The sequence below is a fragment of the Rhinatrema bivittatum genome, chromosome 3 (genome assembly GCF_901001135.1).
Source record: "Rhinatrema bivittatum chromosome 3, aRhiBiv1.1, whole genome shotgun sequence".
Lineage (NCBI taxonomy): Eukaryota > Metazoa > Chordata > Amphibia > Gymnophiona > Rhinatrematidae > Rhinatrema > Rhinatrema bivittatum.
Window position 1 is genome coordinate 18264186 of NC_042617.1, and position 26316 is coordinate 18290501.

Here is a 26316-nt window from a genome sequence, read left to right on the forward strand (position 1 = left end):
GAGTATTGTGATGACCTGCCCACAACCAGATTCAGAGGGCCTCCTGGCAGAGGGCGTAGGAACCCATGCCTCCCTGCATGTTTCTGCAGAACATGGTTGACTGTCTAGATCATGATTTTCTTTCCCAAAAGAAGGTGAGAAAAAGCACTTAGAGCATAACAGATTGCTTACAGCTCCAGGTGGTTGATTTGTAGATAATTCTGCTGAGGACCATAATCTTTGGGTCCACTCCTCTCCAGTATGCATCCCCCACCTCTTGCTGAAGGCATTAGACAGAATCACTTTGTGCAGTGGAATTTGCAATGCAAGGCCCACTTTTAAAAGCTTTAGAAGCAAACATTGAAGGTATTCTCTGATCCTAGGAGTCACTGAGATTTGGTGGGCTAAAGACATAGAGGTCAATATTCAACGCCATTTAGACAGATAAATCACAAGTTATCTGTCTAAATGCAAAGTTTCTGAATATTGAACCATTAAAGTCAATATCTGGCTAAACTCTAGCCAGATAAAAGAGGCGTTAGGGCCTTATTGCACGCGAAAAAGGCCTTTTCGCGTGTGATAGGATTTAAATTAGCTGGAGAGGAGGAGTCGGGGCAGGGAGGGGGAGGAGTCTGCTGCGGCACCGCTGCTGGCGATAATGTGAGGAACATTATCACCGGCAGTAGCGCGGCAAACAGCTACACCTTTTATGCTTTTGAATGTTTTATGAATGTTTACTATTTATATGAATGTTTACTATTTCATAACCTATCTTATATGATTTATATGTAGTTAATTCCTATCTCTCTTATTCCTAGCTACTATAGCTCCCAAGTTTAATCCCCCTGTTATATTGTAACTTTGCTAGTTTTGGCCTTCTTGTTTTGGTTACTTTGGTTTATCCCTTGTTCCATGTAAACCGGCCTGATATGAATCCCATTCATGAAGTCCGGTATAGAAATATTTTTAAATAAATAAATAAATGATGTGAAAGGCTGCAGCCGGCTGCTCTGCGGCCGGCGAAATCACACCACCTCGGTGTGAACGCTACGGCCTTTCACAGGCCCGCCCTCTTTTTCACGGGATTCATCATTCCACGAGGAATGATGAACCCTGCCCTAAGTTAGCCAGATAACTTTAAGAACATAAGAAATTGCCTTGCTGGGTCAGACCAAGGGTCCATCAAGCCCAGCATCCTGTTTCCAACAGAGGCCGAAGCCAGGCCACAAGAACCTGGCAATTACCCAAACACTAAGAAGATCCCATGCTACTGATGCAATTAATAGCAGTGGCTATTCCCTAAGTAAACTTGATTAATAGCAGTTAATGGACTTTTCCTTCAAGAACTTATCCAAACCTTTTTTAAACCCAGCTACATTAACTGCACCAACCACATCCTCTGGCAACAAATTCCAGAGCTTTATTGTGCGTTGACTGAAAAAGAATTTTCTCCGATCAGTCTTAAATGTGCCTCTTGCTAACTTCATGGAATGCCCCCTGGTCCTTCTGTTATCCGAAATCTAAAGTTATCTGGGCTTGTGTGGCCAAAAGATATCCCATTAAATTCACTGTAAATAAAATAAAAAGTAGAGATAAAGGGCCTGCTTTTCTGCTTCCCATCACAAACTTTCATATATGTCATAACGAGCCATGCACCCCCCTACTCCCAATCCCCTATTAAAATTTAGGAAAATGTGCCTGGGTCCCCTGGTGGTACCTTCCCCCACCCCCAAGCCCTTTACCTGGATCTATCACTATTGTAATGTACTGCTGCTCCTCTCTATGCAAGCGATAGCAGAGGGTATACATCCGATGACCACAGATGCAGGCTTCTTGCCTTGGACTTTTCTATGCTCATCTTAAAAAGAGAAAAAAAGTTAAAAGTACTAAAAAGTTCTGCTCGAGGGCAGCAGCAAAAAAATAGAAAAGCAACAAGGCACGAGACTAAAAGTTGAAAAAAATCAGAGCGAGACTGGGAATGTTTGTGTGGTAGCTTTGACAAAGACAGATTTAGGGTCTCCCGAGGCCGCGCACACGCAGGAATGCCCACATATGCACAGTAAAGTTTTCACGAAGCTGGGTATGTGTTGGTACTACTGATGATGGCACCCACACGTAACGGCTAATTCAGACCTATTTATTGACAAAAAATAATAATAAAAAGCAAGTCCAGAGCCCCCAAGCAACTGTTTAGTCTGCTTAAACCTAGCACCAGCTTTGGTGTAAATGACAGCGAGCAACAAGTCAGCCCCTTCTGGCTTTGATTTGAGAGGAAGGGAAGAGTCACAGATTCAGCTTTTGTCAACTCATGTTAAGGTCAAGCCAAAGATGCTGTTTTTGGATGATTCCTTAAATGCAGTCTGAATGCTTGAGATAATTATTCTGGGACTCGATGCATCAGAAAGCCAGTGCTATACAAAGCCATCTGCTGTGATTACGACTGGTAAGTATTTGCTAGATGGAATGGGGTACACCCACAGGCATCAAGGGGGGAAAAAAAAGATGAAATTCCAGTCACAAAAATGTTCTTTTCATGTTTGTGTGATGAAGTCCATGCTAAATATGAGGACAATTTCCTGAAATCAAGAAATGTAATTGATAGATGGTTAGCCCCAGCTATGCATTTGAGGTGGACCAACTGCATAGCTCTGACATCATAAACCTCTCCCCCTCCACATTAGTTCAGGCATTTAACTCTGGTTTTCTAAACCCTAAGAGCTGTATCAAGGGGAAAAAAAAATGTTTTTCTACGTTCTGTGCACCTTGCTTAGGCTGCAACTCAAGTAAGAAGCAAAGGTCGTCTGCTGGCTGTGCAATCAAGAAAGGCCATCCCTTCCCCAGGCTGGCAAAAAGCAAGAGAAAAGCTAACAGCTGGAGGCCCAAAAAAGAAAGCCAACATGAACTAAAAATAGGAACTAAAGTAAATAAGTGTTCTGAGAGTCATCCAGAAGGAGACCAAACTCCAAAGTGCTACGTTATTTCTAAATGACGCATGCACCCAAAAATAGGGACCAGAAAATTACTGAGCTTTTCTTACAGGGCAATTTTCGAGATGGAAGACTGTACAACCCATTTTGGAATTTGATTTCAACATCAGGATTAGAATTCCTACCTCTGTGAAAAATGTCCTGGTTTCAGCGATGTCTATCGAAACCAAGGGCTCATCTTTGCCCACTGTGCAAGACTAGGAGCGTGCCCACTAACTCCGTGCTGGGAGACTGGTGTAGCACTGGTTCAAACAGGAGCAGGCTGAGGAAGTGTCTCCGTAAAGAGAGCCCGAACCCCAAACCACAGTAATGGTTACGTGCTGGCTCAGATGGGCCAGCCCGGTGGTTCAGTAACAGTGCGCTGCGCGTAGTGCTGATGGCCCCTGCTGCGGGACGGGACAGGGAGTCTCGGCCATTGTACAACAGTGATACCTAGCAGCCCCACTTCCTACACACGAACCAGGTTCTAGAGGGAGCTGTGGCCTGGAGACTTTGGCCAACGAAAGGTCATGGCACTGTGGCAATGCAGAGGCAGATTTCAGGGCCCCCGTGTCCTGCGACCGCAGAAAAAGAAACAGCATCTAAGTTCATCCAGGGAAGTACAAGGAATGGGTAGGTCAACTTACTCCTGCAGTTTCTTCTGTCAGTCCCCGCACGGGATACATAGAAACATAGAAATGACGGCAGAAGAAGACCAAACGGCCCATCCAGTCTGCCCAGCAAGCTGCCACACTTCTTTTTCTCATCTCATCTGCTGAGTTCAGAGCCCTTATTGGTAACTTTTTGGTTCTAATTTCCTTCCCCCCTGCCATTGATGTAGACACTGACAGCAGTGCTGGAGCTGCATCAAAGTGAAGTATGAAGCCTAATCGGTCAGGGGTAGTAACCGCCGCAATATAACCTTCCGCCCGCACAGGGCCAATTCTGCCACCCGTCTCACAGATGCTCCAGAGCTGAGCTGGAAGAGGCCGATACAAACACTGGTGGGGGGGGGGGGGGGCATTGTTTATGCAGAAGAAGTGGAATGGAGTGAAAGAGTAGCCTAATGATGAGAAACCAGGCTTCAAATCCCACCGCTGCTCCATGTGACCTTGGGCAAGCCACTTTACCCTGCATTGCCTCAGGCAGAAACTTAGGGCCTGATTTCTGAAAGCTTTTCTCCCATTCTGCATCTACGGGGAAAGTGCTTAAATGGGCCACCGGGCTGGCCCATCGGAGCCCAAAGCACTACTGTGGTTTGGCCTTCATGCTCTCTTTACGGAGTCACTTCCTCAGCCTGCTCCTATTTGAACCAGCAGTGCACCAGTATCCCAGCGTGGTGTCAGTGGGCACGCTCCTAGTCTGGCACAAGGGGCAGGATGAGACGAACACCTTCTGTCCAGGATTATCAGCTGACCAGAACAAGACCAAGGGCTTATTCAGTCATGGCCCCTATCATGTGGCTAGACTGCAGTTATGGCTGTGCCAAAACTTTCAAAGGCATATAATGGGGAAGACGAGGGAATGCTGCTGTGTACGATATATGTTTTATTGTTTTTAGTTATTAGTATTTTTTTTAATGTGTGTTATTTTGTAACTGGCAGCGATTAAAAGCTGTAATAATAAATAAATAAATAGGATCCTTCGATTGCACGCCCTTGAACGTAATCCGCTTTGAAGTGTCAGGAAAGGCGCAATATAAAGTAACAAAAAAAAAGATGATGACAGGAGAACTGTGAGTGGGCTAAAGAGAAAGGACATGAAGGAGAGGGTACAGTGGAGTAAAGAGCCTGCTAGAGTGGCGAAACAAGGGAGGGAAGCAGGTGAGAAGAGACTGCTTGGGAGGGAGGGAAAGGGAAGAGGACACGAAGGAAGAAGGGATGGAGAGAGAGAGAGAGGACTAAAAGTGTAACAGAAGCATGAAGGAGAAGAGAAATGTAAAGGAATGAATAGAAAGAAGTGGGAAAGGCAGACGAGAAATGGAAATTAAGGGCATGACAGAAAGGCACATTTCTCCATGTAAGACTGAAGGGCTAAGAATAAATGTGGGTGGGATGCATGTGTGAGTGGGGACGGGGTGGGGTCTGTGAGTGCACGTGTGTACATGGCTTGGATGTCTGCGTGTTGTGTGAGACCGTGTGGGGGGGGAGGGGGTAACCCAGTCACCCCATGCCTGCCCCTCCCCTTCCCCACCCCTCTCTCACTGCCATTCCCCTATAGTGTCTTCCCAGCCTTCTCGTCACCCCCATTCCCCGTCCTCCTTTTCCCTCGTGGGTCCTTCACTTCAGCCACTGGAGGGCTGGGTTGCCTGCCAGCATTTCAGAGTTAGCAGTGCCGCCGTGGGGGGGTCTTCTTTTCAGCTGGGAACCCAGCTGGCCAAGTCCTCCTCTCTGATTGCCAGCAGAACTTCAGGAGACTCCCCCTGCTAATGTAAAGTCTTAAGCTACCTTCATTTCAGTTTGAAGATTTACCTTCAGTGTGGCCGAACGTGGCAGAGGGAGGGACAGACAGACCGGCTTTTGGAAACAGGCGTGCTCGCCGAAGCGAAACACGCCTAGAGAAAAAGAGAAAGAAAACAAACGCATAAAACTTTAAATTAAAATGCACTTTTGTATTTAATGTAAACACTATAGAAAATGATGCAAATAAGCAATAGCATTTTAGTCCTCGGTGCAGAATCTGCTCCGAGCTATTGCAGGAGACTGGGGGTGGGGACGAGAGGGGGAGGGCAGGTGGAAGGGAAACATGGCCAGCTACGTTTGAGCTGAAGCCCAAAGGAGAACGAGGAAACAGACCAAAAAAAAAAAGAAAATCCCTCCCAATACATACAGAGAGCATTATTTCAGCACTGTCACCACCACTTCTGCTGGCACATTAATTTCCCTTTAATTCTCCTCCTCTGTTTATTGAAAAACTGCTGTACAAAAGAAATGAAATGGCTTTCCAGACCCGGTGTGAAAAAGTTTGGAGCAGAAGAAAGGTTCAGCTTTTTGACACTGCAACGCAGTTGGTGATACAATTCACACAAACTGGAGTCCGCCCCTCTCTCAAAGTCTACAGAGTATGTCCTGGTCCTTAAAACAGTCCTTTAGGTAATGAAAATATATTCTGAAAGTTGTCAGCCATCTTCTGTATCCTTACACCGTACAAATAAACATTTGCTCGACTGTTGTCACTGAGCCAAATCATTTTGGGAGTGATTACCCAAAATGCTACATATAGATTGGGATCTAAAATTCCAGTTGAAAGCCAAAAGCCCTTTCTGCTGGAGACTGGATGTGTGCTCAGGTTTCGCTCTGCTATTTTGTGGTGAGTAACCACGCCTTTGCACTGGTGGCATTTCAATTATAAGACTCCTTGCCCCAACAGCTCTCTGCCAATCCTACCCTCACTAGTATTAAACTCTTCTTTTGAGCCAGGACTCCAATCTGTTTTCCTCAGCAATTAATGTAATTTGTACTACCCAAGTTTTCATGCAAAGAAATGTACCATAGTATGGGCGAAAGACGCATAAGCTGCCCAGGTTAGGACTCTTCAGCTTGGAAAGGAAAGGGCTGACAGGGACATGAGAGAGGTTTCTCAAATCGTGAGTAGGATGGAACGGGTAAATTAATACTAAAACAAGGGGAACACTGCATGAGACTAACAATCAGCAGATTTACAACAAATTGTAGAAAGTACTTTGTCACTCCGCACACTGTCAAGCCATGGAACATGGTCAAGGCATCTAGCACAGCAGGGCTGAAAGAAGGTTTGGACAATTTCCCAGAGGAAAAGTCCGTAAACAATTACTAGCCAGGTGGCTATCTCTGGGAATGAGTAACAAGAAACAGACTTACTTTAAGGGATCTGCCAGGTACCCGGACTGTCCACTGTCAGAGAGAGGATGCTGGGCTCGATGGACCTTGGTCTGACCCAGTATGGCAGCTCTTATGTTCTCGAACTAGCTTGCGTGAGTTTGCCTTAATGTGTCTTCACAATAAATATACTTCTTAAAAGTTCTTCTGTTTGTGGCGTAGAAAAAGGCCCAAACATTCCCATGTAAATAAGCCATTAGCTTCAGGCTCCTGCCTTGCTATTAAACAAACGTCTGTTTATATTAAGGAAGGAATGTTTAGTCTCTGTTTTCTGTAGCATACAAGTCCCACTCTATTTTACGTTAGCATGCGGTGCTGATGCAAGACACTCACCTCACACAAGTCTGAGCGAAAGAACACCACAATGAATGAAGCTCGTTTGCACTGCACATACACAAGGTCACACTTTATACTGCAAGAGGAGCACTGAACCTGCTGGGGCCGATACTGCGTGCTGGCCGGTTAAGTAACTTAGCCAGATATAACTTAACCGGCTAAGGCGCTGAATATTTGCGGTCAAGGCGCTACTTAGCTCTATGACCGGTCTAACTTATCCAATTAACTTAACTGGATAAGAGCAAATATTGCTACTTATCCAGTTAAGGGAACCACTCAGATCCACCCATTGCCTGCCCACAAATTGACTGGCTGAAAGATAGCCGGAGAAGTAGGACTTATCCAGCTACCTAGTGGTCTGCTGAAAATCAGTGCTGGACGCGCTTTCAATATTGGGCCCACTGTTTTTGTTTCCCCCTCCAGGATTTCCAAGATGATGTCCTAGTGAAAACTGAAAATCCACCAGCATTTCTGCATTCATGGCTACAGAACTATGAAAATGGTATCACGTCAAAACTACACCTGAATTGTGCAGACACAGGCATAGACTTGTGTTCCTAGTGAACATCCTCACCCAGTCAAAAAGCTTCCTCCACTTTACAACATACACTACAGCAATGGTCCTGGGAGCCCACCGGACAGTCAGGTGCTCAGGATGAATAAGCAGGAGATAAACGTGCATGAAAATGTAAACGAAGCAATGAGAAGATTTTTTTAGGCTTTCTTCTTTATTTCTTGGTCAGACGATTCGTATATTTCCTGATTTTGCTCGTGCCATCCAAGAGCAGTGTAAATGTTTTATTGCCTTACGCTCTAAAGCTACCTCTATGGGTTATTCCTTTACTTTACGGTATCCTTGTAGATGTATCGTTAGGGAGAGAGATTATTCCTTTGGGTTTTTTTCTTCCTGAGCATCTAAAATCCTTCCTAGAATCCAGAAATGTACCATCATCTTCAGAAGGTCTTTCGTAGGAAGCTACTTCTATAGATCTATTATTTTGAGTGGTGTGTAACACATAATGTCAATTGCCTTGAGGTTTTTTTTTTCTCCTGTATTCCCCCATAAATTTTTGGTTCCCCTTTCCAATTGATTCTTAATGGGGATGTTTTAGAATATGCTATTTTTTCCTATTGTTCTCGTTTTCTTTTACTAAATGTAATCATCTTTCTAAACATCTGCTTCTGCCTGCAATGCTTTTGCTTTGTGTATAATTGAAATTTTATAAATATAAAATAAAAAATAAAATAAAATAAGAGAAAAGAATCCTTCTCAGGCCCTACAATAGATCAACAGTGGTGAAAAATAAGGGTAAATCCAAAGATCAAGCAGGATTGCAAAAGGATTGCGGTATAGCAAAATGTAGGGGAAAACGGGCAGCCTGGATGGGCCTGCAGGAGGATCCTGCTTGCTGTTCATTTCTATATTTCCACACTGAGCCTATAAAGTGCTCCTGCTACATAGCTGGAAAGAGAGAAAGTTGTGGAGCTAGCCCGAGTACATAGCACACTAGGAAAGCCAAGAAATACCTTTCTGCAACCGGTTTCGCAATGCTTTCAAAAATGGAATCTTGTGTAGCCTCTTGGTCAAATGTTTTCTGAAATCTGCAAAAGATTTAAAAACAAACATCGTCACCCAGGAAGCTGAAACAGTCTCCAATTCATACAGTGCCTGCTTTTGTTCCCTTTGTAACTGACCACTGTTTACCTCATGGGGTTTACATAATCCAGCACAATGTTTTCCCTGTATCTTCTGCCACAGTGCATTGTCGGACAGTTGTGTACAGAGATGGGAAAACAGTAGCGCTTTCACTACATCTGTAAAAAAAAAACAAAACAAAAAAACCTGACAAATTACATCAGTTTGGGGAATTTTTTTTAAACCCAGTTAAAGAGGTACAGTCTTCTTGATCTGTAGGATACGCAATCCAAAGGAAATACTGCATACTGGTAGCCTGGGCTAGCTAGATGGCAGCAGTGCAAGGGGAAGAACCTTGTGACCCGGACGCTGGGGCTCCTCAGATTCATCCAGTCAACAAGCACTGTAAAAGCAGATTTCACAGCCCCCATGGGTAGGGGGCAATAAGAAATATCTACTGCTGCATCCTCTGTATGAGCTCTGAAAGAAGCTACACCCTGACCTCACAGCCAGAGGAAGTCATTGCAATGTTTTAGCTAGGAAAAGAGCGGGGAGAAGAAGGAAGCACAGGGATATATTATCCTCACTGTCACTCCCTATCTTAATAAACTATTGTCTTCTAGGAAAGCAATAACTCACTCTGTTTTCAGTTCTGAGATCATCTCCGAACAAACCACAAATCTAAGGATATATAAACATGCTAGCAAAAAGTGCCCAGCGTTGCTCTCGTGTGTGTGTGTGTGTGTGTGTGTGTGTGTGAATGCCTCTGCCTGTTTCTATGTGTGTGTTTGGGAGAGCCTGTGCCTGTGTGTGTGAGTGGCTCTGCCTGTCTGTGTGTGTGTGTGTGAGCTTGTGTGCTTTTACGAGCTTGGCAAGCTTGAGTGCATTTCTGTATGCTTGTGTGAGCTTGCATATGTGCTTCTGCACGCTTGCACAAGCCTGTGTGTATGTGCCTATGCCTGCCTGTCCCTGTGTGTAGGGAAAGCAAGAGACAGGGCTTCACAGATGGAACATATTAACAAACATTACCCAACGTTGCTCAGATTGTCTGGTCAATAACAGTCTATGTAAGCGCACGCCTGTATGTGTGTGTCTGTGTGTTTGGGTACCTCTGCTTGTGTGTGTGTATGTATTTGGGAAAGCTTGAGTGTGTGTGTGCATGCCTGTATGTGTCTGCCTGTGTCTCTGTCTGTGTGCATGTGTGTGTGCGCCTGTGTGTATTTGTGACAGTGCTTTGTAGACAGAGCATATTGTCTTTGCACCTTCTGCTGTTTCAGGCGCTATCTGGTAGCCACAGACAGACATGATAGTGTGACTGACACAACCAACCAACTGACACAAGCCTTTTATATATGTATAGATAAGATATAGATACTAGATATAGATATTCTGGGAAGCAAATGTTCTCCATCAACAAGCAGGGCTGAATTAGCAATGACATGTGGGTGACATCATCCAACAGCATCAAACTGACCCTTCTCTCTAAGCTCTTGGAGCTTTTGCTCAACTGAGCATATGTGGGAATTCCTGCATGGGTGTTGCCTCCAGTTCTCCCTCGTCCGAGCCTCAGCATGGATGTGGTACCCTTTCTCTCCAGAAAATTTTTTCCTACTAATCATTTCTTATATACTTTTTTTTCGATTTTGTTGCCTTGGCAGTCCCCCAAATAAAAAAAAAAAAGGATTTCTTCACAGAATATTCCCAAAAAACCCACAGTGAGTGGTTTCAAATACTGTATATACGATAGGAAGATGTCCCTTACCGATGGACATGATCTCTGTTACCGCTACCTTGGACCGAACCATGACCAGGCAAACTGCTAGCATTATGGCCACATGTCTCTGCAGTCAGGGCCTGGAAAATGGATCCTGAGGAGCCAGAGTCGAGCCTCCTCCAAGAGTGAGATCTATTTATGCTCCCCAGGTGCAGAATTTAGCAGGAGCTCCTCTAAAAGGTCTCCCCAGTCGGAAGAACAGGCTGGGTCCTCAGGGTCAAGCAAACCAAACACCAAGAAAAAAAATGATCTGTAGAGCCAGCGATGCATCTAGTGCCATCAATACAGCCAATGCACCTCCCTCTGGCTCTGGCAATGCCATGAGGCACTGGTGCTGTCGACGTATCTAGTCTCATTACCATCGACACATAGGGCTTCATCCGAGCACAAAGCATTGGCATCAACAACACACTAAGCCGTAATACATAAGTCCTCCACACACTGTTCCCCGGAATAAGCTAGGCAAGGAGCCTTAACACCAATAATACTCCACGTGATGGACCAGGCTGCCCCATTATCGACACACCAGGTAGCAGTTCTGCCTACTCAGAAGTGGATCCATGGGGGCAAAGTGTGATGTAAAGTACTCACCCCCACCAATCACCAGGCCTTCACCTAGAGACGACAGACGAGCTAGCCTCCAGTGCAAAGTCCAGAGGGAATTCCATCCTGGAATCAGAAGAAGATGTTCCACCTCCAACACACAGCCAAACCAAGTGATGAAAATGTTAAAACTTTCTTTTACGTCTCTTTTCCAAGTTATCAGATATACTCCTGCGAAGAGTCCCAGCTTCCCCATTCAGAGCACAAAGTGGTTCTAATTAAAGACACTCACTTGCAATGGAGTCCAGCCAATCTGAAGAGGTTCACCAGGAGTATATTGTAACAAAGGGTGGCCGAGGGATGATCCCACATCCGGCCTACTCACCCCGGGACACAATACTGGCCACAGAAACACTGCCATGCCACCATTTTTCTGCTCTCCTTGTGCTGTTATTTGGCAAGCTCCAAGGTGCATGAGATAAAGGCCCCACGGTGGGAAAGACAGAACAGCGCCGAGTGATTACATCAGCGCGCTCCTCAGATCCAAAGAGGGATGGAAGACTAATGAAGAATTTAATGACTGAGGAGGGGACCATGGTGGCCTTGGAATAATATATGTCAGTGTGTGAGCCCTTTAGTTGTGGAGGGATTAGCGCTGCCTGGCTACTGAACCAGGTGGGCCCCCACCAACAGTAGGCAGACTCACTCAGACTGGGACAGAATCTAGGCTTCACCTTTACCAGCCCTCTTCTCCCGCAGGTTGGGCCCTTGGGTTTTGAGGCCAGCAGGACTTGGGTGAGGATCCTGGGGAGAACGGTAAGTGGGATCAATAACCAGGCCAAGATCAAGGCAGGTGGATATCAGGCAGCAGTGGTATCCAGGTAGTGGTCAGTGCAGGTGGAAATCAGGCAAAGTCGGTATCCAGGCAGTGGTCAGGGCAGGTGGAGATCAGGCTATGTTTGTATCCAGGCGGTGGTCAGTATCCAAGAGGCAGTCAGAGAGAGGAGGAAGGAGGCAACGAGTTAGACAAGGCAGACAAAGAGAGATAGAGCAGGACAGGAACAATCAGGGCAGGACTGGAACAAGGCAGACAGGAGCAGAACTGGAAGAGAGGCAAGGCAGGTCTGGAGCAGGGCAAACAGGAACAGAACAACATGGGCTGGACTGGAGCAAGGCAAATAAGAACAGGAACAAAGAGCTAAGGATGTGCATTTGTAGCTTTATTTGTTTCAGCAGTAAGCACGTACCTCATGAAAGGATAGTAGGCATGTCAAAACAATAATGTTTTCCAAAGCCCCACCGGGGAAAGATCCCAGATTATTGGACAATTTTAGTAAGAAAGTATTCCAGAGCTCCATGCTCAGTGTATGAATTTCTGCTCACCAATTCTAAATGATTCAGTATTTACATGGCTGCATGCAAAAACTGAAGCCATTTGTTCCATCAGGTGATACCGCTTTAGTGTATATGCAGCCATTTCTAGATGCGGAAGAGTGCATAATGCCATCTTATTTGAACAATTTACAAAGCGTTTGATACAACCACCTGCTCTTCATCGGCCTTCATAGGAGCATGTCAGATGACTTGGTTATGATCCAACAGCTTGCAGGAAGATGTCCATTATAAGCTGGCAGACATCCTCTTTCTGGGAGCCCACCTCTTCAGAGATAAGCTCAGGAAAACAGTCACCAAAATCAAAGATCAATGTGTGGCAGTTTAGTCCTTCTTCAAATGGCTTACAGCAACAGTCTATGTCACACCAGCCATACTATGCTTTTAAAAGGTTGTACCAGAGATGACCTTCTGGCAGTTTCAAGGGTACCGCATCCTGCTCCTGCTTCTGCAGCAGCAACAGCTTCCAGTCGAAAGACCACAATGACAACGCCATCAACCTAAAGTGGTAGAACAGGCCCAGCCAAAGCCTGGGCCAAGTTTTTGACCATCCTGCAAACCCAAACAGTCTTCCTCCATGGTAGGAGAGAGGATTCAGCCCTACCTGGAGAAATGGTGCAAGATTACCAAAGACCACTGGGTACTCAAAATTATGGAATCTGGATTCTCCCAACTATCCATGCCTTCTCATTGCTCAGCCTCCAATCCGGATCAGTCTCATTCAGCACAATTTTGCCTAGAAGTGGAGTCACATCTCAGTTAACAAGCAATAGAATCTGCTCCACCTCAGCAGCATGGCCAGGGATTCTACTTCCTTATCCTTAAGAAAACCATGGATTGAGACCCATCATGGATTTGAACAAGAATCTGCTCAGAGAGAAATTTAAAATGAACTTCTTTCACACAATTCTCCCCTTCATCCAGAAGAGGAAATGGATGTGTGCCCTAGATTCAGAGGATGCTTATGCCCATATCGCTATCCATTCCTCAAGCTGGCTTTATCTATGGTTTGTGGTGGACTCCTCCGAAAACCAGTATGAAGTACTCCCTTCAGACTATCAGTGGCACCAAGGGTCTTCACCAAATGACTAGATGTAGTAGCAGCACACCTTCATACTCAGGCACCCAGGTTTTCCCTTACCTAGATGAGTGGCTAGTGATGGCAACTTCTTGTGAAACAATATTCACCTCCCTGCAGAAGTCGATTTAACTCCTACAGTCATTAAGTTTCCTGGTGAACTTTGAAAAATTGATTCTTGTTCTAACCCAGAGAAAAAAATTCATAGAAGCATGGACAGATTCCCTGGAAGAAAAAACCTTCCTTCTTTCATAATGGCTGAACACACTCAGAGCAATTATAATAGAGCAACTGTTGAATGAAGATCAGATAACAGCCAGAGATATTCTAGTTGTTCAGGGTCAATTGGCAGCAGCAGTTTACATAATTCCGCTGATCTGCTTTCACATGCAACTCTTACAGTTGGGCCAATTAACTCAGGCCTTGACGATTTTGGTGGACGTCTTGCAAAGCATGAAACAGGAGTTTCACTGGTGGCTACAACCCTTCATCGTCCAAAAGAGGGCATCATTTCAGCTGCTTCCTCACCAAAAAGCATTGATGACAGATGCATCCACGAAAGGATGGAAAGCCCACACAAGCCTCTACCAAACTCAAGGGACTCAGTCATCGCTAATAGAAAGAATTTCAGATCAACCTCCTAGAACTGCAAACAATCAGATATGCTTTGACAACTTTCACACATCGCCTCCAGGGGAAGGGCATTCTCATTCAAACTAACAACAGGTAGCCATGTTCTATGTGAACAAACAGGGTGGCACAGGGGCATGGACCCTCTACCAAGAGGCGATAAAGATATGAGAATGGGCATGCAAACATCAAGCTGTCTTGTAAGTAACCTACCTTCCAGGAATTTCCAATGTGTTAGCAGATTGCCTCAGCAGAGTATTTCGCCCACACAAATGGTCCGTGCAACAATCAACTGCCAACAGACTGGTCAGTCTATGGGGACTTCCAACAATTAACCTCTTCGTGTGTAGTGGGCGGCAGTTTGGGGGGTTTTGCCTTGCAGTCTGGATTATACAAGCACACTAAGAAAATGATGACACCTGACTCTGGCTTACGTGAAAATATGAAAAGCAATACTTTTCTATATAATATATGCACAGACAGACACTTAAAATGTCAGCACAATGAGCAAGATAGATAATCTTTCCAGGTAACAGGGAAATATATTACGCGTGCCGTCCGCAGCAGACCCGCAGCGCGGCCCCCTCACCTTCTTACACAGACTCCAGCTCCTGGTTCCTCCTCGCTAGCGGCGGTGGGCTGCCCCTGGTGCCTCCAGCTCTGCCATGGTCCCCTGTGTTGCAGGTCAAGATGCCATTGCTCGTCCGGCCTCTCCGCATGGCCCGCGGAGAGACACCACTACCCACGCCGTGCCCCTCCCTAGGCGTGCGCATATCGCTGATCCATATGAAGGGCCCGCGGTGGGAACCTGGCCATAGCCCCAGATGATCACGTCAAACTCTCCAGTGTATTTAAGCTCAGGCCTTGCTCCATAGCATTGCCTTTTCAATAGGTCTCCTCGCTACTCGAGTACTTGTTGCCGCTAGAGAATCCTCTTGAGGCATTGCCCTCACTAATAATCCAGTTCCTCTTCTGGCTCCTCCTCATCCACAGCCACCTCCCTCAATGCCTCGAGCCTTGGTGGCACTCCCAGCGCTTCAACAGTGATTCCAGACTCTGCAGAGGGTTTATTAACCAATGTTCTATGCAATTCGCTCTGCAGTCCTTCGTCTTCCAGGACAAATTGGCGAAGTTCACCTTCATCTTATCCTGCCTCGAGGGGAAGGCGCTGGCTTGGACTCAGTTTGTGGCTGTGTTTCGACGGACCTTCGATGATCTTGGGCGACATGCCATGGCAAGCACCAGCTTACTACATCTCCGTCAAGGTCAAACAAGTCTTTTCGACTATACCATCGAGTTTCGGACTTTGGCTACTGAGCTTAATTGGCAGGAAGACTGCCTCCAAGCTATCTACCTGGATGGACTCTCTCCACAGCTGAAAGATGAGTTGGCTGTGTTACCGCTGCCGCAAGCTTACCAGCGGGGACCCGCGCAGGAAACGGTGTTTCTGGGCTCCATGGCGGCAGGGCTGGCTCGGCAGCGTCGGCAGCACGGTCCGTGCCCATCGGGGCGTTCCCTCCGGTGGCGTCAACGGGATTGCCGCGTTGACGTCGGCACTCAGGTCCCGCGGGATTCGGAGCCAGGACACGCCCCCATGACGTCAGACGCCGACGGTGGAGCACTTTGCGCGGGAACCCGGGCTATTTAAAGAGAGCCTTTTCCTTTGCTCTCTGCTTCGGCCACGAGTGTTTTCAAGAGTGCTCGCATTTGGATTCTGCTGTGTTCCGTCTGATCTGACCTGGACTGCCTTCTGGATTCCCTGTTTGCCTCCTGCCCTTTTGGTTTGTCTGCTTTGGTTCCTGATTGCCTGCTGCCTGCCCTGACCTGGACTGTCTACTGGATTACCCTGCTTGCCGCCTGCCTGTTGGATTATCTGCTTTGGTTCCTGATCGTCTGCTGCCTGCCCTGACCTGGACTGTCTACTGGATTACCCTGCTTGCCGCCTGCCTGTTGGATTATCTGCTTTGGTTCCTGATTGCCTGCTGCCTGCCCTGACCTGGACTGTCTATCAGATTTCGCTGTCATTCTCCAAGTTCCGGCTCCCGCCTCCTAAGGTAAGCGGTCTACAACGGTGGTTCCACTAAATCTGAGCAGCAGTCGCAACAGGCTGCACGGGAACTCCCTTTCTCTCGAGGACCTTATAGACCTGGAAGGCCGAATCGACCATAGTCTCCAAGAGCGTCACCAGGGACAGTCGGATGCCCAAGAAGCCTTCGTGGGTTTGCTCCCGTTCACCACCTATTACCAACATTGCTCCCAGCATTGACACTAAGGTGTTCAAGATGGAAGAGCCTATGCAGTTGAGTCGTGGGAGGCTGACACCGGAAGAACGCCTCCGGTGGAGACAAACTGGTCTGTGTCTGTATTGCGGAGCACCTGGCCACCATCTACAGACTTGCCCTATCCGTCCAGGCCACTCCTTGGCCCGAGTTCAGTAGGGGTCCTGAACTTGGATGCAACCTCTCCGGCCCCTCAGTTATCTGTACCAATCACCCTGATCTAGGATTCCCGGTCCTTTCCGGTTCTTGCTCTGGTAGATTCCGGAGCAGGAGGTAATTTCATTCTCAAGGACCTTGTTCAGCTTTTGGGCATAAAGACCCACTCGCTTGAAACTTCTCTATGTATTGCTTCTATCTACAGAGAGCCGTTACCTGGCCGAATTTCCTTGACTATGGAACCTGTCCAGTTATGCACTTGCGCCTTACATACCGAGGAACTCGAATTGCTAGTGTTGGAGAAATCCATCCATCCCATAGTTCTCGGACTCCCTTGGCTACAGAAGCATTCTCCCCAATTCAACTGGGGTTCATTGCAACTGGTGGAGTGGGGTCCCACCTGCCACCAGTCCTGTCTCCAGAAAGTGATACCACCATCTGTGGTTCCTCTGGCTACTACGTCCTCTGGCATACCTGCTCCCTATGCAGCCTTTGAGGATGTGTTCTCCAAGCAAAAAGCCGGCCTCCTTCCGCCTCTTTGAAAGTTTGATTGTCCAATCGATCTCCTTCCAGGAACCACGCCTCCTCGAGGATGCACCTACCCTCTGACTCTGCCCGAGATAAATGCAATGACGGAATATATCCAAGAAAATCTCGCGAAGGGATTCATCCATCCATCTACTTCTCCCGCTGGGGCAGGATTCTTTTTTGTAACCAAGAAAGATGGGTCACTTAGGCCGTGTATTGTCTACCGCGGCCTAAACACCATCAGCCGTAAGGATAAATATCCCTTGCCATTAATTTCCGAATTACTTGATCGCCTCCAAGGTGCCTCCATTTTTACAAAGCTGGACCTACGTGGAGCGTATAACCTGGTAAGAATCCGTCCTGATGACATTTGGAAAATTGCCTTTAACACCCAGGACGGGCACTATGAATACCTGGTGATTCCCTTTGGCCTCTGTGATGTGCCTGCAGTATTCCAACGAATGATGAACGAAATCTTTAGAGATCTACTGTACATCAAAGTCGTGGCTTACCAGGACAATTTCCTCGTCATTTCCAAAGACCTTGATACCCATCACGCTGACATCTGAACCATTCTTCAGCACCTTCGTGAGAACCATCTGTTTGCTAAATTGGACAAATGCTTGTTTGGGAAATCCAGCCTACCTTTCCTTGGTTATATCATCTCCCGGCAAGGGTTTGCCATGGATCTAGCTAAACTAAAAGGAATCTGGGATGCGCCACAGCCGGTGGGCCTCAAGGCGCTCCAGCGCTTCTTGGAATTCCTCAACTACTATAGTCATTTTATCCCACACTATTCTATCCTGGCTGCTCAGTTGATGGCCTTGACTCGTAAAAGTCATGACACACGAAACTGACCTCCTGAGGCCGTCACAGCCTTCCATCATCTGAAGGAAGCCTTCCAGAAAGGGTCCTGTCTGCACCATCCCGACCCAAATCGTCCTTTCCTAGTGGAAGTTGACGCCTCAGTCATTGGGGCTGGGGCAGTCCTGAGTCAAGCTCCACTTCTGGTACCATAGTTCCCTGGTCTTTTTATTCCCATAAATTCTCATCTGAAGAGCAAAATTACAGCATCGGGATCACAAACTGCTCGCCATAAAACTGGCTCTCAAAGCTTGGCGCCCGTGGCTAGAGGGTGCACAACACAAATTCACAGTCTTCACCGATCATAAGAATCTAGAACATTTGAGTCAAGCACCACGTCTCAACGCCCATCAAGCTCGATGGGCCTTGTTTTTTTCCAGATTCGATTTTGAACTCCGCTATCGCCCAGCCGACAAAAATCTCCAGGCAGACGCCCTATCATGATCCTTCGAGCCTGAAGACACTCCAGAAGAACCTACTCATATAATAGAACCGGCCTGTATTTATTTATCTGCCATTCACCCTGTTCCTGCTGGAAAGATGGTCATGCCCTGACGACTCCGAGAAAGAGTTCTCTGCTGGGCACGTGATTCCAAATTCACTGGTCACCCAGGACAAGCACGACCGTTGGCACTGCTCCAGCGGTTCTTCTGGTGGCCCACCATGGTCTCTGATGCAAAAGCGTACGTCAAATCCTGTAACATCTGTGCCCAGCAAAAACCCCCGGTCAGTCAACCTTGGGGTCTTCTACAACCACTTCCAGCACCCGAAGAACCATGGACTCACTTGTCTACGGATTTCATCGTGGATTTGTCGCCTTCAAAGGATCACACCGTAATATGGGTAACCATATTCCAATTTTCAAAAGTGACCCATTTCGTCCCTCTACCGGGCCTACCATCTTCTCCAGAGCTAGCACATATATTCTTCCATCAGATCTTTAGACTGCATGGCCTACCCAAGGACATTATTTCAGACAAGGGTTCTCAATTTGTTGCCAGGTACTGGCGCGCCCTCTGCCAAAAAATCAGTATTACCATCAGCTTAACAACCGCCTATCATCCCCAAGCCAATGGGAAAGCTGAGCGAATGAATTGCTCCTTGAAGGCCTTCGTGCGCACTTACATCAATGACCAACAAGACAATTGGTCTGACCTCCTATCCTGGGAAAAGTTTTCTCACAACTCTCACATCGCCACAGCTACTAGAACATCACCATTCTCAGTTGTCTATGGGAAACAACCACAACCACCACTGTCCATACCTCTACCAGTACCGTCCCTTGCGGCACAGGCTACTGCGGATGCCCTTAAAATGTTATGGGAGCAGACAAATCTCCACTTGCGTCAGGCCACTTCCTTGGATGATGTCACTGCCACTTGCCCTATAAAAGGGCTCTTCAGACACTCCAGTCTTGCCTCAGCATGAAAGTCGCCTTGTTCCAGGTCTTCAGCTTCCACCCTGCTCCGCTTCAGTCTTCAGCTTCATCCCTGCTCCGCTCCAGTATCAGCCTTGCTCCACTTCAGTCTTTTCCGTCAATCCCTTAGCTTTTGCCATAACCTCGTTGACTCTGTCATAGCTTGGCCTGTGCCAAGACTCGCTCATCTGCCTTAGAGCCCAACCTACAAGGTTGAGCCGATTGCGCATTGGCAAGAGGGGCTCTCACTCATGTCATGCGCAACAAAACCTTGTTCTCATCCTCACTGGACTTAGGATGACCTTCATACAGTAGCATTGGGACTGCAAAATCAATCTTATGACTTATGTCCTTTTTAGTGCTTTTACGATTGTAATCATTGATCATATGATCATAGGATGCTATCGTCTCACTTTTCTTCAAGATGTTTTATATTGCAATTAACATTTTATTCAAAATCCATTGTCTAGGCAGACTCTGTGCATGTAGATGGACAGCTTACAGTGTAACAGCACACATATTGTTATCCATTGAGTTTGCCCTGACACAGCAAACATTTCTCTATCCACTGATGATATTCAGGTATCCTAAATATCAATGAAAATAATCCTCTTGAAAAATTCAACAAGTGTCTTAGTAAAACAACAGCTTGGCTTAGATCATGTAAGCTAAAGGTTAACCCTGGAAAGAGGAAATGAGGGTAGTTAGAAATAGTAATTTCACTGATCTCCCTTCACCCAAAACAGACGATACACCTATTCCACTTAGAAATGTAGTCACCGCCCTAGATGTTCATATTGACTCCTCTCTTAAGCTTTTCCTCACACATCTCCATCTTACTCAGTGTGTCTACCATTCCTTACATTTCATCAGGTGACTCAGAGCTTGTCTGGACATTTGAGACCTTAAAACCTTAATTTATTCACTCATTTTTAGTCACTTAGACTATTGCAACACTCTGTTTTATGGTCTGATATCCAACCAAATCAGACAGCTTCAAGCTATCCAAAATATTGCTACTAAGCTAATTTTTAGCAAAAAGAAAACCGATCTCATCACTCCACTGTTAAAAAAAACTTAATTGGAATTTCCATATCACTTCACATACAGTTTAAAATAGGCTGTTCATCTTTCAAGGACTTTTCGTGGGGTGCTCCACAGTATTTATCCAACTGTCTTATTCCTTATCAGCCAATGCATAGTCTACACTCTTCACAACAAGAATTGTTGACAGTTCCCTCACCAAAAGTGATTAGACTGGAGCGCACTCCTGAAACTTTTCATATTCTTGTACCCAGTCTTTGGAATTCACTTCCTTTAGCTTTATGTTTAGAAAAAGAATATATCAGATTAGGAAAGTCCTTAAAAGCCCATTTTCACAGGTTTATCCTTCTTGGTCTGATTTTTGTTCTTATTAGAAAAGTAAGATGTTTTTCTGTATATCTTTATTGGTTTTTAAATACAGTTCTTTTTGTTGATATTTTATGATGTTTTTATTTTTATTTATTTAATGATTTTAATTTAAAAAATTATATTACATTTTCACGTAAATTTATGTTTGCAAATTACTATTTTTATAAATCGTTTTAATTTTTATGTACGGTAAATAATCAAGACAAACTTAACTAAATTATAGTGTTCATTTTAACAAAAAATGCATGGTATCTCCTCATTAAGGTATTGTTTTCAAGCGCTTATAAGGCAGACTTGGAAACTGTTTCTGCCTGATATGTTTTCATTAGTAATCCCCAATTCTCTGCTGGATGTAATACCATGCCTCCAAGAACCCTCTACTTTCATTTCATTTATAAAATGTATTAATCGCCTAACACTGTTAGGCCTAGGCGATATACAAGAATTATAAACGTTATCTTCTGAGTAAGCATTCTCTGTCTGCTTCATTTCTTTCCCCATCTTCTAACTGTGATCTCATTCTTTTATAAAAATGAATACTCCCACCTGATGGCTCCACTCCAATTTATAACCATCAAAACAGGAAAGAAAGGAATAAACTCACATAAATTTGTAGCTCTCTCGCTTGTTGTTTACAAATCCATCTGCTAAGTCACGGGGCACAATGATCTCCAGAGTCGAAGCTGAATCTTCTTCCTCAACTGAATAGATCTGCAACAATCAACAAACGTCTCTTAGTTCTATCCAGAACACCTGCATTTCCTGAAGATGGAATGGAAATACAGGTAAACAGAAACTAAAACCCAAGATTTTATATATTTAATAAAACTGTATGACACCCTTCTCATCAATCAGACAGCAAAGCATAGGCACTCTAAAACAGAATTATACCCCAACGCTGATACTTTTTTCTGGACTAACAATACATTTCTTGACTAGGTCCATTTCCTTCCTCAGGTTGGAAGAGAATGACTAGAACATACTCTTGAAGACGACAGAATTCACAGAGATTCCTGCACAGATCTATGCAGAAAGAGGATCATTTCCAAAGCTGTTTCCTCGAGTAAATCACCATGAGCCCATGGAAAGTGACTTGGCTGAAAATCGGCCTCATCTGCCTGCCTGACAGGAACCATAGCATGCAGGTTAGAAAGATGTACATCCAGGGTATATTTCAGTCCAGAGAATAGTTCATATTTTCACAAGTGCACACATTCTCTTACCCCACAGATACTTTCAGGCTGCTAATCTTCAAAGAGGAACAGCACACCTTGTTTCCCTTTGAATGCAGACTTTAATATATGCGGATAAAAAGTGAACTATTCAAAACTGTCCCCATAACTATTAAGAAATCTCAATTTATGCGGTGTTACGTGTGCACATGAATATACTGTTAAATTGGCAGATACAATAAAGCAGCTTCACTGATTCCATTCGTCCATCTGATGGTCTTATCCCCGATCCCTTAAGTTTCCAGCTTCTTTTGTAGGGAAAGTGACGACTATCTTTTAATATAACTATCACCCCTATTTTTCAGGGGATAGTAAGCACTCATGTTTGTTAAAACTTTGAAACAATTCATTAAATATCAGAAGACAAGCAAAACAAAAAAACCCCACAACATTTGAATGCAACTATATCAATTGCAACTATGAAGTCAATATTCAGAGGCATTTAGAAGTTATCCATCTAAATGCTGACTTCTGAATATTTTGGGCACATCTGGCTAAACGTTTGCCAAATATCTCATTAGGCAGCTAAATATAGCCAGATAACATAGGGGTATTCCAGAGACATTTCTGGAAGGAGTCCGGTTAGCTGGATAAGTTCTCTGGCTAACTCTGGTCATGCAATAGAGCTGTCCTAATGTTAGCCAGATAAATGTATCTGCCTATCTTTAACATAGCCATTTATGTTCAATAGTGCAGTTGCACTACTGAATATCCCTCCAAAATTAGCCAGATAAGTTTATCTGGCTAACTTTGCAATCCAGTCAATAACCAAATATTACCCTTATATTAACATTTTATCTTTTCTAGCTATTCAGGTGATGTTTAATCTAGTAATCCTATTCTAAAGACTAAAACATGCAACACTGAACAGTAAATAGAAATCAACACAAAAAATCTTGTCAGGAAATTCGGAATTATGGATGGCCCAGCACTCACAATTCTGCAAAATACTGTATCATTCATTTTGCACCCATGATACAAGCTCTGATATTTTTTCATTGCAAACTTAGGGGGTCATTTACTAAAGGTTTTCTCCCATTTTATGTCTATGGGAAAAATGCTTAGTAAATGACCCCCTTAAGGTTTCCCAAGCAAAGATATTTTAACACAATCCAAAGAATCAAAACAGTCTTCAAGGATAAAAATGTTTTACAAACTCCATTCATTTAGATGCAACAGTCTTTAAAAGCTACAACCCGCTCAACATGTTTCATCAATAATCGGCTTCTTCAGGGGCTGTTAACGTTGTGTGGATCCAATATTATCATGAAAAACAGCAGGCAGCATCACCATTCAGACAGACAGAACTGCCATCTTGGCTTGTCTGTCAGTCCGTCAGAGAAAGATTCTTACTCAGCGTAATGAATTAATGCTGATGATGAATGTGAGTTAAATGGACATTTGTGTTGAGTCTGTTGCAACAATATTGTTTGGGACATCACAGAGACAAATTTCTTCAACATTTTTAAGAGTTGTTTTTCGGGAGTGTTTCATGATCAATCAACAATAGTAATTTTTTGTCTGTAAGTAGATTTGGCATTTATTGAAGTGTTCTATGAGGAATTGATAATATCTGTGTTGGTATTTATGAACTGTTCCTCTGTTGAATTTGTATGATGCAGCATTTGTGATTGTTTGTATTTTTTATTTTTTTCATTTTTGTTTGTCTTATTAGTTATTTAAGGTTTTTGGGGTTTTTTTTTATTTATGTTATACATTGTTGGCCCTAACAATAAGATTATGTATTGTTGGTGGAGATTATTGTTATGTCGGTTGGTTTTGATATATTTGTAAATGTTTATTTGGAATTTATATAAATGTTTATAAAGTTTTTATATTTTGTTGAAAGTGATACAAGTATAATTAAATATTTTAGTTATTCTATGTTTTTTTAAGAGATTTCTTTGCATTTTCCCTTGGCTAGGTGATAGTGTTATTTTGATGAAAAATTGTGTTGTAATCACTCTGTGAAATAACACAGAACCCTGCAAAAAACACTCATTGTATATGTAGCACCACACTATTGGCAAAACAGAATAAGCCAGCCTGTGACAAATCCTACACAAACATTACATGCTAACAGAATACCTCACCTCAGTCATACATGAAAAACATGGACCATCACCAAATACAGACTGAGGACCCATACATTAGAAGTGGAAATCTGCAGACAAAAACTGAACTCTTCTTTGCTCTACCATCTACCCCAGCCACAACTGTGCCCTCCTGTTCCCTGTAACTGCCTGGAAGGGAAACAACAGGAGGGGAAAGGCTGGATTAGGGAGCAGAGTACCTCTTTTCTACTCTGCCTTTTCCAGCCTCACTCTCTCCCCTCCTATTCTCTGCATCACAAGCTAAACCATGAGAACAAAGCTGCAAGCTCAGGTCCTGTCAGCAGTAGGACACAAAGTGAGTCAAACCATTAAAAAAACAGGAAATCTAAAAACAGAAAAACAAACAAAGCCATAGTGAAAAGCAGTATTTGGTGTGACTGTCTATTTGTGCCCATGCAACGCAGAAATATGATGGCAGATAAAGACCACTTAGTTTATCTAGTCTGCCCATTCACAAAACTGCCCAAATCTACAATCCCTCCCACTCCCACAGAGATCCCCTGTGCTTGTCCCATGCTTTCTAACATTCAGATACTGTCCTTGTCTCCACCACCTCCACAGGGAGGCTGCTCCATGCATCTACTCCCCTCTCTGGAAAGAAATACTTCCTAAGATTACTCCTCATGTGTCCCCTTTTCACCCTTATCCCATAAACGCTCTTTCCAGAGTCTCCTTCCCATTGAAAGAGACCCACCGTCAGTGCACTGATACCTCTGAGGTATTTAAAAGTCTCTATCATTTCTCTCCTATCTCACATGTTTAAGTCTGCTCCCTAATCCAGCCTTTCCCTCCCAGGCAGCTGCAGGGAACAGGAGGGCACAGTTGAGGCTGGGGTAAATGGTAGAGCAAAGAAGAGTTCAGTTTTGGTCTGCAGATTTCTACTTCTAATTTATGGGTCCTCAGTCTGTATTTGGTGATGGTCCATGTTTTTCATGTACGACTGAGATGAGATATTCTGTTAACATGTAATGTTTGTACAGGATTTGTCGCAGTCTGGCTTGTTCTGTTTTGCCAATAGGGGTGGTGCTACATATGCAATAACCATTTTCGTAGCCACCTTTTGGACCAATGTCATCCTATTTATATCCTTTGAAAGGTGTGGTCTCCAGTACTGTACACCCTATTCCAAATGAGGTCTAACCAGAGACTTATAAAGGAGTAATAGCATCTCTAATTTTCTGCTGACCGTTCCTTTGCTTATGCACCCAAGCATCTTTCTGGATTTTGCCATCACCTGTTTGGCCACCTAAGATCATCAGATACAATCACCCTCACATCCTGCTCTTGATTCATGCATTAAAAAATGTCACTTCCTAGACTGTACTGCTCCCTTAGGGCCTGATTTTCAAAAGCCTTGGCATGCTAAAAAATGGGTTTTGCTCTTGTAAATACACTTTATTCACAGAAGTGGTCTTTGGAAAATTGCTACAATATATGTTGTTGAATTGTTCATAGGATTTACCCACATAAATTCACTTTACGCAGCTTTTGAAAATTGCTACAGTGTATGTTACACTTGCATGTACAACTCCTCTGAAAATTCACCTGTTTGGTTTTTGCAGCCCAAATGCATGATCCTCCATTTTTTTTACCATTAAATCTTATCTGCTTCACTTTTGACCATTCTTCAAGCTTCACTAGATCATTCTTCTTATTTTTCACAACTTCCTGGATATCTACAGTGTTACAGATTTCCATATTATCCACAAACAGACAAATCTTTCTCAATAGTCCTTCCACAATACCACTTACAAAAATATTGAAAAGAACGCGCCTAAGAAGAGGAAGTGATTTAAAATGCTAATGGCTCAGAGGAAGTGATTAAAAGCATTCATGGCTCTGTATGGGTGTCAGACCTTATTGCTGTTGGCTGCTGCCATTCTTTGCCATCACCCACAAGGTGGCACTCTAGGCAATAGCCCAGGGTCAGTGAAAGCAGCCAATATAGCTGATATAACTTGTAGGTGTGTGGGTCCTGGGCCGAGGTGAGAGATGGTACTGCCCGCAGGGAGGAGCCCTGTGAGCCTCACCGTCGGGAGGCGTGTTCTCAGCGGACGTCAGACACAGCTGTGGAATAGAGTCTTTATTAGAGAGGTAGAAAGGCACAGCCCGAGGAGCGTGG

General features: G+C 44.6%; 1 protein-coding gene across 2 annotated transcripts in view; it reads right to left on the reverse strand.

Moving 5' to 3' along the window:
- Positions 1-26316, reverse strand: part of KIF6 (kinesin family member 6) — an 811696-nt gene that overhangs the window by 754006 nt on the left and 31374 nt on the right. For both annotated transcript variants that reach the window (XM_029592929.1, XM_029592928.1), the window contains exons 2-3: positions 21453-21559; positions 8666-8740 (exon numbers count right to left, since the gene is read on the reverse strand). In XM_029592929.1, the coding sequence (XP_029448789.1) occupies positions 8666-8740; positions 21453-21559 (182 nt within the window). The remainder of the gene's footprint in view (positions 1-8665; positions 8741-21452; positions 21560-26316) is intronic.